Genomic DNA, 14,809 nt, shown 5'->3' on the forward strand with positions numbered 1-14,809 from the left:
TTGTTTGTCTGATTAAATCATTCTGGTATTCCTTTGAAACACTTATGTAAGTAACCTCTCTTGTCACTGCACTGCAAGATAAGCCTTCTGCAGGTAGACATCTCTAAGAAGATACGACATTGTGGAACAGATTTGAGACTGTCAGAAAAGGAAAAAAAAAAGGAGGGGGGGAAAAAAAAGAAAGTTGCAAGAGGTAAGAGAAAGCAGAATTCCCAAACCAGAAGTTACACAGAACTCTCTAGTTTTATAAGAGAAGGGTAGATAAGGAAAACGCTTACAAATATCCTGAAAACCCTCCAGTGCTAAAAATTTTAAGAAACACAGCTAATTCACTTAAGAACGTAATTCACTAAGAACACTTCACTGAAACCCCTTAAAATATTGCTCTTAGGAAATATATATAAAGATGGCTAGAAAATAAATGGACTAATCTTTAATCAACAGATAGACCAGGCAATTAATTATTAAATCACATGCTGTTTGTAAGCTGCAAATGGAAGGCTTCTGCATAATTTAAAACCATATTTTAAGCACTATTAAGTCTTCTGCTTCCCATGAATAATTTTCACCCCATTACTGCTCTCTTCCAAAGGAGGGGACATGAATCCCTACCAGGCCTCTATCAGCAGAAAGACAACATTGTGCAAAAAGAACTGGAAGCATATTTACAACAGACAGTATCATCAGTTAAAAAAATATGCTAACCAGAACTGTCTTTCTGAGGCATCATCAATGCCAGGTTGTACCTTGAACTGCTATATTTAAAGTCCACATGATATTATTTTTAGTCAGACCTAGCTGCAAAGATTCTCTGTCTTGCTAGGCCAGGTAACTGCTATTTTCCAACCTAACCAGGCTCAACAAGGGGTGTTTTGCTCACTTACTCTGGAGATCGTCAAGGGCATGTTGAAGTCCTTGCCCCCTTGCAGTCGGAAGCCCCAGGGTCCAGGTCCATTCAGAGTCACACTGTAAGCCATTTTGTACCTCTTTCACAAGGCAACAAGGCACTGCAGAACAGAAGGATGGGGTAGACAGAGAAAGCATGAGAAAACTGAATGAGAAAAGGGAAGAGTTTTATGTAACAAAAGCAATTATCTTTGTCTTGCCTGCTCAGTCGGCTCTGCTATCACCTAAGAATAGATGGGAGCTATAATGCAGATGCTGATATCCCAGCTGAGTAGGGCCCATAAAAGGTTTGTAACCAGACACTTACTATGCAAAGACTTCATGACTCAGAAGTCTAATATAGCCCCCAGGGAAGGGGACAGATCTTTCTAGGCTTATAAAGCCCCTCTTCATGCTCAGTTACTTTATGGGAAAAACACATTTTTTAATAAAACAAGTAAACAAAGTCCCATGCTAAAACCTCAAACACCTGTACCTCTTTACTAACGTGTTAACAACCACATAGCCATTTGTAACTTCTTCAGAACATGTTTACTGCATCATTATATATAAAGTACTACAAACAGGTTCTTTTTACATAGATCCTTTCATATGTAGCAGGAAAGGAACAAAAAAAGTGTCTACTTTTTTTTTTATTAGTATAAAAGTATATACTATATACATCTAGCACCACAAAAAAACCCCACAACTTCATGTTTGGCTCTTTTGGTGTCATAGCCCCTGCTTTCTCAAGGGAAAATTAAAATGTATTCTCTTTGAATGCAGAAAGAAATATTCTGGGTTATTTCTAATCAGCATTTAATTTCCCTGGCAAAAGCATAGTTCCTACCTGTCTCATTATTTCAATATAAGTCTCCTAAAGACAACACTTAAGCAGAAGTCCAAGAATACAAACAGTTAGCTAACTACTTCCTCAATACATTCCTTGATTTTTCATAGTTTATATTCCAGTTGTTAGGAGTTCCATAAAACTTTATAATCCCTGTTCAGAAATGCTGGGAAGCACTTCTGCCTTAGATTGGGAATAGCTAAACCACAGAGAACATGAGGAAATAGGAGAAGATGTTGGCAGAACTACAGAAAACAAAAAGCTTCTGCTTTCAGGGTAAAGCTATAAAAATTAAATAATGCTCACCCCTTTAAAGCCATTAATAGATGCAGGACCTCCAGAATCATTTTCCTGTATCTCTACAGCATCCCTGCCTTTACCCTTCAGGTAGAAAGATATTCCCATTACATTAAGGTGCAAAACAAACAAACAAACAAACAAAAGAGTTCTAATCTGATAATCAAAGACAACCAAAACCACATAATGCACTAGGGTGAGGTAGTTCAGTTTGAATGCTGATAATAGGTCACTCTGCCCATACATCCATCTTAAAAAGTGATAGAAAAACTGATGGTGAAATGGCAGAGAGCAAACATTACCAGGGCCTCAGTCTTTATCTGAGGAGATTGTCAGTAATTTTTCAAAACTATTAGGCAATGTAAGTGTTTGTTTAGTATTCACAGTGGCAGAAAAGCCATTTGTACAAGGGAATAATTAAGCTCTGCACAGACCCTGGACTGAGCCACAGAATCATATTATTTTAATCAGAGGTCCAAATTATACCACAATAATTCCCATGGATTTTAAAGTTACACTAGGGCAGTAGAACTGGCCCAAGTCAAACCCAAAGCAAACAGCAAGACAACTTGAAAAGAAAATGGGTTTCTGATGTCTCACAAATACCTCTAGGGCACATTTACATTAACAACACTTGTAACCTATCCTATAGGAGTCCAGAACCACTGATGTTTGGCTTACATCTTTGAGGGCAGGCAAAACTGACTCGTTGCACTTAAAACAGCTGAGTTTTCCAGCCTGCCAGTTTATCTAGTAGGTCTCTTTCTAAACATTAAAAAAAAAAAAATCAAATCCAGTACTAAAGGTCACATGCTCACACAAAAGATTGAAGGTAAATTCTCACTGAAGTATTCCTTTCCTTTTCCTAAGAATTCACTGCTGGTTTTAGTGCCCTTTCATGGCTCAATTTCCAGGGTTCAGGAGAAGGGAATAAAATCAGAGTAAGAAAAACATAGCAAGTCATTGCTTCACTAGTAGAGACAGTGTCACAGAAAAAGTTTTAGAAAAAAGGTTATGTTTTTATGGGCTGTGAATAGTGTGCACGCTACCTTCCTACACCTAAATCTCCAGTCATTTGTGAGGAAGAAAAAAAAAAGGGGGGGGGGCAAAGCAAAACACAGAACAGACTAAAACTGCACAGCAAGCTGAACGGAGCTATGCATAAAAAACAGAGAAGTTGTTCAATCAAACACTATGTGCTTCCATCCTACTTTCACTCGTGTAATATGCCATTTGCTTATCAGTTTAGGACATCTGAAAGGCTCTTCGAGATTTTTCAGGCTGGGTGCTGTGCTAGGAAACTGGAGTGATAGTCTCATTAAGGACAGTGTCATTTGAATGAAATGTTAAACTGAAGTCACTTTTTCCTACTCCTTCGGTTTCTGTCTGTGTCTGCATGAAGGTTCAGCATAGCTCGGTACTTTCAAAAGGAAAGCACCGAGGATATGCCAGTGTCCTTGGTCGACAGTCTCCTTCAACACAACAGGACCACAACTGTTTCATGTGCCTGCTCTATCACTACCGTGTGAGTTTTAGAATAAAAAGTGTTTCACAGTGCTGTTTCTCCAGACCTCTTTATGTCCTTTCCCTCCTGTGTTTGCCTTCTGCCTGCCTAGAGAAAGCTCTATGCCTGTAATGAACTGCAAACAGTAAAGCAGGCTCATTTGCTGGGGATGCTCTTGGCACAGGTCTCACTCATCCTCTACAGACTTTTAATACAATCATCCTCTAAATAAGAAAGCTGGTGGTCCATGCAGATGCCTATTTCAACCCTGCCCTGCTTGTAAAGGTGAGACACAGGTGTCCTCACTGTGTTAAACATCTGGAGCAAACCCCAGAAGTGGATTGGTGCAGCAGGTACAGTGTTAACACAGCCACCAGCACAAACTTCAGCAAAACCTTCTGGGACACCTGAGAATGAAATATACTGTGTGTACATAATAGACAACCCCCTTGTTTCAAAAGCTTGAGAAGTTTAGATTAGGTTTTATTTGTTTTACATAACTGCCTGTTACACTGTTCCAAAAATCTTATTTTGTTTGCTCAAATAACAGTACTTTGTTTCTCTTGGTGTTTCTTCTTCCCTACATTCTCCAGCTATGTCAAAATCTATTACTTGCTTATAGTTCGCTCCCTTCAGACAGAAGCTATGCTGAGTCAGATGAGGTCACTTCTGGTATAAGGAGTGACATTTAAAGAAAAAAAAAAACCAACAACATAGTCCAGGAACAGAGTGACATTTTCTCTACAGATCTCCAAACAGAGAATTGTCCAGAGCTTGCCAGATCTCCCCAGAGCTGACTGATGGGACCAGTTGCAAGGAAGCTGGATGAGTACCAGGTTCTGCAGGATGTGCAGCAGAGGAGCATGCTGCCCCCTCCAGCAAACGTCTCAAAGCCTGAGCACAGCCACCCTTCCACAACTATGTCAGAGGTGTTACACTAGTGGAAACAATTCACATAGACTGGGAGACCATGTTGTATTACAGTGAACTGACTTTTGGAAAGCTACAACTGCGTGCTTGGGAGTGCAGAGCCATGAAGTGAATGAAAGAAAACCCACTAGTGTCAAAGCTAAATAAAGGTGGAAGGAAACAAGTAATGGAAATTCCAATTGTTCAAGTTGCTACTACTTCATGAAGCTGGTCACATTACTCATCAGTTATATTTTAGCTGCAGTGGTAGATACGCTCATAGAAGAGCCTTGAATTACTGCAGCAACAAGGTTGTATCAGTAAGCATTTCAGCAGATTGCTTGAGTTTGACTTCTGATCTGCAATAGACTATGCATTTCTGGCATGTAAAAAGATGCATGCAAGGTCATTTTTAACAATCTTTAATGCTTTTCTTTAGGCAAGTGAAGGACTTGTCCTGCAGAGGAATAAACTATCATTTCTTCTTTGATAAAAAGATCCTCAACACAGTGGATACACATTCCTTCAAAAAGTCATCATACAAAAATACTGCCTGCCTTTGTTTCAGTGGCCTTGAGGGAGTGGCAACATGAGAGGGCAGCATTCAGCTTTATGACAAATATGTCCTTTTTGTCCCATGAACTCCTGTGGGGTCCCTTTAGAACAGTGGAAAGGTGATGACAATGCACGTGAAGCAACTACTCACCTAGACATATGCACAAGGAAAGCCTAAACTCTGAACCAGATGTCTGCCATACATAATCCTAAAGTTTGCCAAAATTTTGAATTAACCCAATATTACCTAGATTCCATGTGGAACAATGAGAAAACAGCGGCTGTAACTGGGAACTGATCCTTATTGCAGTCCACAGGACAAAATAGCCCATATTTACAATGTATATTGGCTAATTCGTGCTAAAGTATTTGAAACTGACAGATTAGAGATGTAAAGGCTTTTTAGCTCTAAATTACCACCTTGCCAATGTCAAATTGAATATAAAATTACCAAAAGCAAAGACTTTTCACACAAGTTCAATAATACTTCCAAAGCAAGACTACTCTAAAATGCAAAGAGCTCATTGCCACCTCCTTTTCATCACTGCTGAGATCTGAACTAAGTTGAGCTAATCCAATTTGTACGTCCATGTAAAGCTTTATTTCACCCATTTAAACAAAATCCTTCAGTTCTCATAGAACTTTGTATTTCTGAGTTCCTCTTAGTCCCTTTATCTAGCCGTCCTAAATCCTGTATTTCTTAAGAAGATAAATTTTCTGTTACACTTGGCTTCATTATATTCTGCTTTGTTGACACCTCTTTAGTAATGCGGTTTGTAGATCCCAACAGTATATTCTTGGAGAGACATGCTAGAGCAATACAGTGATGGAATATTATCTCCCTTCTGTGTAACATGATACCTTCAGAAATTCAGCTCAAGCTATTTTGTTTGCTGCTGCATGTATCACTTTACCAATTAATCAAATTTGCTGTTTACCTTCACCTCTAAGATCCTTTACCATTACTACTGTCACCATTGCAGAAAAATTACATTTCACCTGCTTTTTCTCCTGCTAGATGTCCTTTTTTACCTACCATGACCTCTTTCCACTACCACAAGAGATTGGATATATATCATAGTGTAGTCAAGACTTGATCTTTAAAAGCTTTCAAGATTTTTTTGTAAACATGTTAAACTGGAAACCATAATTGTGGAGAGACAGGCTACCAACAGAAGGAAGAGGAAAAAGTCCAGACTGTTTGCGAAGACTTTTTTGTCCCAGTATTACAAAAAGGCTTAAGCCTGTGTTACTAAGTTCTCAGCTCACCAGCATTTCAGTCATGGTTTTGAAAGGCACCCATGGAAGCATGTAACACTTAACACTCCTGGGGCATCTATCTTGCCAAGATAACAATTTTTTTTTTTTTTAAAGGTAAAGGACACCTGAACACCTGTTGTTGTTACCATCACCTTTCTACATATATAGCCATAGCGCCTAGGTTACCAGCTTTAAGTCACAAAATGAGTCAACAGCAGCAACTGGATTAAAATGCAGCATTCAGATTCCAACAGAGGTACTTGAATCAGAAAGAGAAGCCTGCAAAATACAATGCTGTTCTGTTTTTATTGTTCTTCCCTGACTCTGGGCTGAAACCAGGAAAGTTTATAGTAACCCTGTGACTACTGTAATTGTGTCTTGCTGCAGGGGATCCTAATTGACTACTTTGCCTTACAGGGAAAAACAGCAAATGAAAAAGCTCCAAACAAACACAGACACTCACACAAATGGCTAAAGAGGCCATGTGCAGATCATTGTCAGCTTCATCTAGACCAGGGACTGAGCTGTGACCCCGACGTCACAGGACTTCTATGGTGTCGGCTTTCCTCCAGAGAGCCTGAGGTCTGGCACAGCGCAATGAACACACAACGAGGCTGAGCAGAGGGATCCTGTACCATCAGTGCTATTTCCTCACTGTACAGACTCCTCAAGGCTCACTACACCACGCTGGGGTAGCCGTGTACCCCCATCCATATGCACAAGGATGCGGGATTTAGTCTTAAACTGAGCTGACTCCTCAGATTTCATCCAAATAACTCACCTACTCGTTTCTGCCTTCCCAGTAAAGGCTTTACTGGGTACCATCCGCCCCTAGAGAAACTCTTTAAGCCTGCAGGGACACTTTTAAGAAGAGCGAGTGGCTCCCACCCTAGAGTCGAGGTTTGCCAGCCGCCTTCGGCTGGCACAGCGCTGCAGCTCTGCAGCCCTCTTCCCCGGACAGCACTTGCTCTCCCCGGGCGGCGGGGGGAGGCTGCGGGACCTGTGCGGTGCCCCCGGCCCCGCTCCATGTGACACACCGGACCCCGCTCTGCTGCCCGCGCGGCTCCTTCCCTCCGCGCCGCGGCGCGACCCCCCTCGCCCTCCCGCGGTACCTCGGCAGCTCCGGGCCGAGCGGGAGCTCCCGCCGCCTCCGGCCACGCACCGCCGTGCCGTGCCCTGCCGTGCCGTGTCGCGCCGCAGCGGGCGGGCGGGTGCGGGAGGCGTGGGACGGCCGCCGGGCCGCAGCCAAGCCCCGGAGCCAGCTGGCGGGCGGAGGTCACCGCCCCCGCAGGACCCGCAGCTGCCCTCAGCAGGCGGTGCTTGCGGTCACACCGACATTTCCCCGCCACCGCGGCCTGAGGGCAGCAGGGGAGGCAGCAGGGCCACCGACACCCCCCGCTGCCCAGGCGAGGGCAGCGCCCCCATCGCCGAGGTGGAGCCTTTAAAGCAGCCGCGGCCCTTCCGCGAGCCTCCCCGCACCTGCGCGTGCTGCTCCCGCGTGCGGTGCCCACCGGGCGCTGCGGGGAGGGGAGGCCGCGGGCGCGCGGGGCGGGGGCTGCCCCGGGGCCGCCGCGAGGGGGCGCGTGAGGGGCCGGGCGGCGGCGGGTGGCTGCGGAGCGGCCGTTGGCCGCGAGACCGTTACCTGCCGCGCCCGGCGCGGGGCGGAGGTCAGCTCTCGGCCTGCGTGGCAGAGCGGGAAGGCCCCACAAAGCTGAGCGCCGGGGGAGCAGGTATCCGGGGGTGCCGGGCGTGACGTGTCTGGGTGCCCTCAGGGCCGCAGTGGCGGCGGGGGCGGGGGCTGGGGGCGGGCTGCGCCTCCCGGGGACACGGGTGTGCGGGCAGGGGGCGCGGGAGGCGAGCGCTGCCCCGCGCTCCCCTCAGGGGACGCCGGGCTCCTCGTCTGCCCACGGCCCGGGTGGGCAGGCGGGAAAGCGGTGACCTGGCCAAGCTCCCCGAAAGCTCTTTAGCATGTGCTTTAATGCTTGAGAAGCTTGGAGCCTGCAGCCTTCACACACAGCCACACACCTTCCACTTACCCCCGGAGCACGTGTGAAATCGATGATTTCCCCTTACGAAAAGTGAAGTGTTTTTTTCTGTTGGTGGTTCACCGGTGTTGATAGGTAGTGGTCATTTTAATTGAAAGGAACACTTAAAACAAGAGCCTGAGAGGAGACAAAGGAATTTAAAGACAATTTAAAAAAAAACAACAACACGAAACAACAACAAATCACCACAGGATGAAGACGTAATTGTCTGCCTGAACTTAAGATACTTAGCCTTGTGGCAACTTCTTACGACTGCTGAGTTGTGTCAAGATCCGAGCTGCCTGCTACATACATCCCTCTATTCAGCAGTGCTAGGTGAAGTGTTCATAGTCTGTTCGCCAAAGTATCTTCCAGAAAAGCAGCTGTTTTCTCAGTGTAATGACTGAGACACTGTTTTATGAGCTCATTTAATAAAAAAGAAAAAGAGCCTGTTCACAGGCCTTGAAACCCTTGAACCTGTGCAGTGCCCCGAGTCAGTCACCAGGACATAATAATCTAAGTTATTTCTGTATTTATATTTAGGCAAAGTTCATGTTCATATGCATTGCAACTTAGTGGTAGTGGCAAAAATATTCCACTAACAGGTCGGCTTACATCCCCAAGGGAAACATTCTGCGTATTGTCCAATGCCTGAATAAATTGCTTTTCACAGAGCATTTCAGTTGTCTATAGTTACTAAAAGACAATGCAGGTTATGTGAAGGATTTGTCAAATCTAAGGAAACATGCAAATAGAGCAGATCAGTTTTACCATGAATTATAAAATCAAAGTCGTAGGATGGTGAGGGTTGGAAGGGACCTTAAAGATCATCTAGTTACACCCCCCCAGCATGGGCAGAGACACCTCCCACTAGCCCAACTTTTTTTTTCTTTTCCATTACAACTTCTCTTTTTTGCTCCCCCCCAAAAAATCAATACAGAAGAGAATAGGATGGCTGCTGTGGAAGAAAGGTGTACCACTGTGTTGTGCACAGTCAGTTTTATAGATCACTTAATTTTCTACAGCATATTAGATACCACTTTTTCCAAAATTCATTTATAGCTAAAATTATACATCTCATTAGGGGAAAAAAGTTTTGATGCTGACAGCAGTATATTCAATTTGTCTTTTAATAAAGAAAGCAATCAGAAAATTGATTTTAGAATGGCTGTTGGTGGTTACTGATGCCTCGAGCCATGGAAATACCAACATATTTCTTATTATACAGTTACCAGAACTACACTGTTAGATTAGTCTTGAGGCAGCAATGAGAATTAATGGTAAAACGTAAGACATTTACTCAATTAAATTTATTTAAACTTTTAAAATCTTTATTTACAAATGGCGATGTTAACCAACTCTGATGATGATAGATACTTCTGTATATACCAATTAAGGAAAATAATGGGTATTTGCAGGGTGTAATGTGCAATGAGGTACTTTGAAGTAAGTCATTATTTGATCCTGAAGTTAGCATAACAAAAGACCTAAATATCTTTCCCTTTTCTGTCAGAAAGCTTCATAATTCCAGAGATAGTTCATTTTTTCAGCTTTGAAAAAGGGTGGGTGTCAAGAAAGAGGGGCCAGTTGCTTCAGTCGTGCCCTGTGACAGGACGAGGGGCAGTGGATGCAAACTAGAACACAGAAAGTTCTTCCTCAACATGAGGAAAAACTTTACTGTGAGGGCTGTGGAGCACTGGAACAGGCTGCCCAGAGACATTGTGGGGTCTCCTTCTCTGAAGACTTTCAAGACCTGTCTGGATGTGTTTCTGTGTGACTTGCCCTAGATTCTGTGGCGGTCCTGCTCTGAAAGGGGAGTTGGACTCAGTGATCTCCAGAGGTCCCTTCCAACCCCCACCATTCTGTGATTCTGTGATTTTACATGATGTAAGCCTCCCTTTTGTACAAGTTCATACCCTATTTGCATCAAGGCTATTTGCTTTTTTTAGGAAGAGTTACGAGGAATAATTGAGGGCAGAATCTGATTTGACTTTCTGTGGCACATGGCTAGGCACTTCTGCGTGCTCTGTACTAATTTCATCATATGGTATATACTTGAGCATTTAAAACCCTCCTCAGATGTGTTTAGAGGGTAGGAATTTTGATTGTTGGAGGCTTTTTGCAGCAGTATCTGTGTTAACAAGATACCAGGATGAAAATACATGCTTTATTATCCTTGAAATTAGCTGTAGCTCTATATCATCCTTTGATTTCTCATTGACTCTCTTAGAAGCCCTCTTTAAATAAGAAAAGCTGCAAAATTACTACGAGTAGTTCTCCTGCAGATGAGCAAGCCTTGTAGGTTAGCATAATTGATGATTTAGGCAGGAAAACATAATCCAGATGGAGGGAAATTAGATTTATTTTGTTATCAATAGGGTGATGGTCTGTGAGATTATTCCATTCTACACGATAGTAAAAAATTGTATTTAGATTTAAGGGGTTCTACTCAAAACTTTACAGGGTTGTTAGCAGCCTGGTTTTCTGCTCCCTGGTAAACACATCAGCAAGGATGCCTGAAAATTGGGACATAATCATGCTCTGACAAGTGGCAGGTCAGTTTTGCTTGAGAATTAGTGTTTGTTTGAAACAGGATGGTATCCACTAGCTTTTGTGTTGCTGATTAAGTCACTCAAGTCAGACAATTTTGAAGTATGGGAGCTCTACCTGCTCAACACTCTCTACAAGAGCCTACAAACTTGTTTCCAGAAACTTGTGCCTGTCTTTTGGAGGGATAGAATTCTCTGTTCTCTCTTCCTAGCACTAGTCACAACAATAAACTTGCATTTTAAATAATGTTTCAAAAATACATTGCTGACCTAGCAATGGCCTTGGAGTAGTTGTGTCAAACACCTTCAGGATCACCATTTAGTTTGGAAAGCTGAAGACTGAGGCTACTCTGGCCAGGCCATCCTGTGCAAACAATCCTGTTTGCTTTTTGGAAAGAAGCTCACTGGTAGATTTAGCTGGCTGTTTTTCTCTGTTGCTCACTTTGTGATTTGCTTTTGACTCATGAGTTTCATTGCGGTCTGGGCAGTTTCCTTTCTTGGGAAATTTGGATAGTTCCATCAAAGGCTGATTCTGGGCTTTCCACAAATCTTTCTCCAAGTCTTTTGTCCTTTCTTCTAATTACATTCTCATCTACCCAATTGCTCTATTAGCTGTTCAGCTTCAGATCAGTCACAAGAAAGATTGTTTTACTTGTAAATAAGTCCTTTATTTTTCATAAATTTCTGCAATATTACTTAATTAGGGTTATGAGGCATTTTGGTAAACTTTCTGCACAGTTTAGTTGCAATAACTGTAAACTGAAGATACAACTGTTATGGATGGAAACATTAAAAGAATGGTTGCTGCCCAACAAGGCTGGCCCCCTCAGCTGCTAAGGGGTTCCTTCCTGATGACGGTGTTAGGAGAATTAGTGTGTGATGTAAATACACTGCAGCACAAAATGTGGATGTGCTTTCTCCCAAGATAATGCTTTTGAAGTCTGATCTCATGCCCTGCCCAGCTGAAGGGGTTACTATTGTGAATTTAGAAATAAACTAGTGATGAGTGTGGCTTTCTGGGAGCCTCTATTTGATTGCAACCAGTAACAACATATTACCTGTGGTTTTGATGGGCTGTGGATGTTACTTCTCTGTGGTGAGTATGATGTGACTGATGAGAGAGAAGTGCCAACTTTTAGAGGAGCGCAGATCTGGGGTGCATTGGCAGTGTCATTTACCCAAACTAGAACAGCTCCTGGAAATGAGACCTTTCCATTTGTGATTGCTTATTGCTTAGCTGCCCTAATTTTCCCTGTCCTTTGCACATGCTATGGAAGGGGGCAGGAGATTCCTTGATCTGTTCTTTTCTGCCACTGGCAAAGAAATGAGCAATTTGTAGCACAACTCACAGTTTTCACTTCCCTTCTGTAAAAGATTGAAAGGAATTTCTTTAAAATTAGGACTATAGATATTTCCAATTAACTTTCTGATTAATTTGTGGTTCTAGCTTAATTTCTGACATTGGCAAAAAAAGCTGCTAAAGGAATCTAATATTTAGGATCTTCAAAATTATTTGGTAATTTTGGTACCCTTTTGGTAATTTTACCCCTGCAAGATTTGTCGTTCTCATTTTCAGTCTTAACTTACCAGTTTTCCGAATTCCTAATGTTGCCCACACACAAAAGCAAACAAACAAGCAAACAAAACTTTTAAAACTTCAAGAGGTTACATGGAGATCAGCAAAATATTGTGAATTGCAACTCTGGTTTTGCTTAAACATAAAAAAGAAGGCTGTCCCTATGGTAACCACCTTGGATTGTTCCTGTCGTTTTCCTGAGCTACATTATTAGCATAACATTCCTAGTACAAGGTAGAAACAGTTATGACAGTAAGTAATTCAAGATGGACTGTCAGCAGGATGAACCCCTGCAACATGGCTTGACCCATAACCCAGGCTGCTTTGGTACTTGGGGCCAGTCCAGCCTCAAAATGTCAGTGTTGGTTGCAATTTGCAACTTTTATGCAAAACCTTCCTAATTTTGCCTTGCAGCACTCCAAGAGTAAACAATATGCCCATTTACAGATAAACTTGGACACTGATAAATAGAATTGTCAAGGTCACAGAGAGAGTTAATGCCATACCCTGGCTCAGAACTGATTAACTTTGATACTTACTGCAAAATAATGTCAGCTGAATATCAGTTTTATTCAGTTTGATTACTTGATGCCTTGATCTGATGATTTGTTCAGTTGAGCCTATCGTTTTGTTGAAACAATTTTAATTGTGATATCTGAAGACTAGGATAAACTTAGATGAGAAAACTGTGAGCCAGTTGGCTCTTCCAAATAATGGCTTAACTCAAGCACCACTTTTGCCTGAGCACTAAAAAATTGTGGGACCATTAAAATACGGATTTCCAGAGCCTTTTAAAAGAGGTATTTACAAGTACCCACACTTTTTTGAGAAATTTTCCTTTAACTGTAAATAGGACAAATGGCTTTCCTCACAGTGGCCTACAAGTAATGCTTTGGCCACTTTGTAGGTGCAGGTAAAGATAATGATTTAAAATAAATGTGGCAGCCACTGGAGAATGACTGCTGTCATATGCTTTTTTTCAAAGGGTAGCATCTTGGTGCCCCACCTTTCAACATCCCACAGAACTTTTGCTGGTCCTTCAAGCATAGATCGAATTTGTTTAATGTCACTACCTCAGCAGATAAGCTGGATTAAACTATTACTCTATTAGTATGTCTGTTAAAAGGGCAACAGAACAAGCTAGACTGAAACTTAAGCACAACAGTTTTCTTTTAAGACATTTATCATAGCAGTTTGTCCTGCCAGTTACCTAAATCTACACAAGAGAATATGTGCAAAAACAAACATTTGCTACTCCACATCCGTTAGGAGACTATAGCCAAATACTTAGATAAGGACTTGGGTATTTAATAATGACTTAACCAAAGTTGTGTCAGTTTTCTTTCACACTTTCTTCCATTCTTTTCTCAGTGTTTTCGGTTGCCTTGGGAATAAGGGAGAAACTGAACTCAAAGCAAGAAGGCCAGGAGGAGGGACTGTGCTGGCTGTCTTAGCTTGATTCTCCCAAGCCATAATTTTTTTCCTGTTTGAAATATGTGTAGGGAGATTGTTTCTTAGTTCAGAGGAAGTGCTTAGTAGGGGATGTTGTTTTTTTTGCTGTGGTACTTTTTGCTTTGTTTCAGCATTGTTAACAGACAAATTCAGAATTTATTTGAGATTCCTGTGAAGTGGTTTAACTGTCATGATCTTCTGTTCTGAGAATCCTCTTTAAGTAGTGGATGAGAAATTACATCTCTCTGAAACCCAGTTTTCACCAGGATAGACCTCATATACCTGAATGATTATGCTGTAAGTCATTACTAGTATCATGCTGCTCCTACCTGTATGGCTGGTCTAGTAAGGCATGTGGCCCAGGTCATCTTTTGGCAAAATAAACGCACTGATCTTACCTGAGGCCAAAATCCTAGGTTTCCCAGAAGTGGCTTCCAATTATGTTGGACAGGCAGCTGTGTTATTTTGAAAACTCCTGCAGTAATTTTATTTTTAAAAGCTGGAATTCAGGGATCTCACGCTACTGCCATGTTCATGACCTGATCTAATAAGCAATTGCCTTTGTGCTGTGACCCAGCAAAAATGGAGCAGGTTCAGCTGTGATGGGGATTCTTTCTATTTCAGGAAGCAGCACAATGAAGGGAAGCTGCAAGATGCAGCTATCTAATGCTTGCTGTGGCCTCCTTAGCCCTGTCTCTGAAATCACTATGGTCTAGCTCTTATATATGAGACAAAATAAAAGAGGGTTGAGTCAGTGAAAGAAGCTAGGAGAAATCTGACACAAGATTTTAGATCTAAGTTTCTTTTCTGGTAGTGGCCCAGAACAGGAAAAGAGAAGAGGGATGTTTCATATGAAGTTACTGTGTTTTGCAGTACTTCAGGATTCCCTAGCTTATTTACAGTCACTTTATTTTGATTCAGTGCTAATGGGTATCCTGAATTGTATCT

General features: G+C 42.3%; 2 protein-coding genes across 13 annotated transcripts in view; one reads left to right on the top strand and one right to left on the bottom strand.

The window, feature by feature from the left end:
* LDB3 (LIM domain binding 3) overlaps positions 1–7,479 on the bottom strand; it is a 125,467-nt gene extending 117,988 nt beyond the window's left edge. For 5 of the 11 annotated variants that reach the window (XM_051617176.1, XM_051617175.1, XM_051617173.1 and 2 more), the window contains exons 1-2: positions 7,373–7,478; positions 885–1,007 (exon numbers count right to left, since the gene is read on the bottom strand). In XM_051617176.1, the coding sequence (XP_051473136.1) occupies positions 885–977 (93 nt within the window). In that variant the 5' untranslated portion in view covers positions 978–1,007; positions 7,373–7,478. Of the gene's footprint in view, positions 1–884; positions 1,008–1,106; positions 1,194–7,372 lie in introns of those variants that run through there. The other 6 variants (XM_051617180.1, XM_051617179.1, XM_051617170.1 and 3 more) reach the window with 5 other exon arrangements.
* A 433-nt stretch (positions 7,480–7,912) lies between these two features.
* WAPL (WAPL cohesin release factor) overlaps positions 7,913–14,809 on the top strand; it is a 141,503-nt gene continuing 134,606 nt past the window's right edge. The window contains exon 1 of one of the 2 annotated variants that reach the window (XM_051617165.1): positions 7,913–7,990. The gene's annotated coding sequence lies outside the window, so the exon portion shown is untranslated. The remainder of the gene's footprint in view (positions 7,991–14,809) is intronic. The other variant, XM_051617166.1, reaches the window with a different exon arrangement.

This window comes from Apus apus, chromosome 4, assembly GCF_020740795.1.
Source record: "Apus apus isolate bApuApu2 chromosome 4, bApuApu2.pri.cur, whole genome shotgun sequence".
NCBI classification, from domain to species: Eukaryota; Metazoa; Chordata; class Aves; order Apodiformes; family Apodidae; genus Apus; species Apus apus.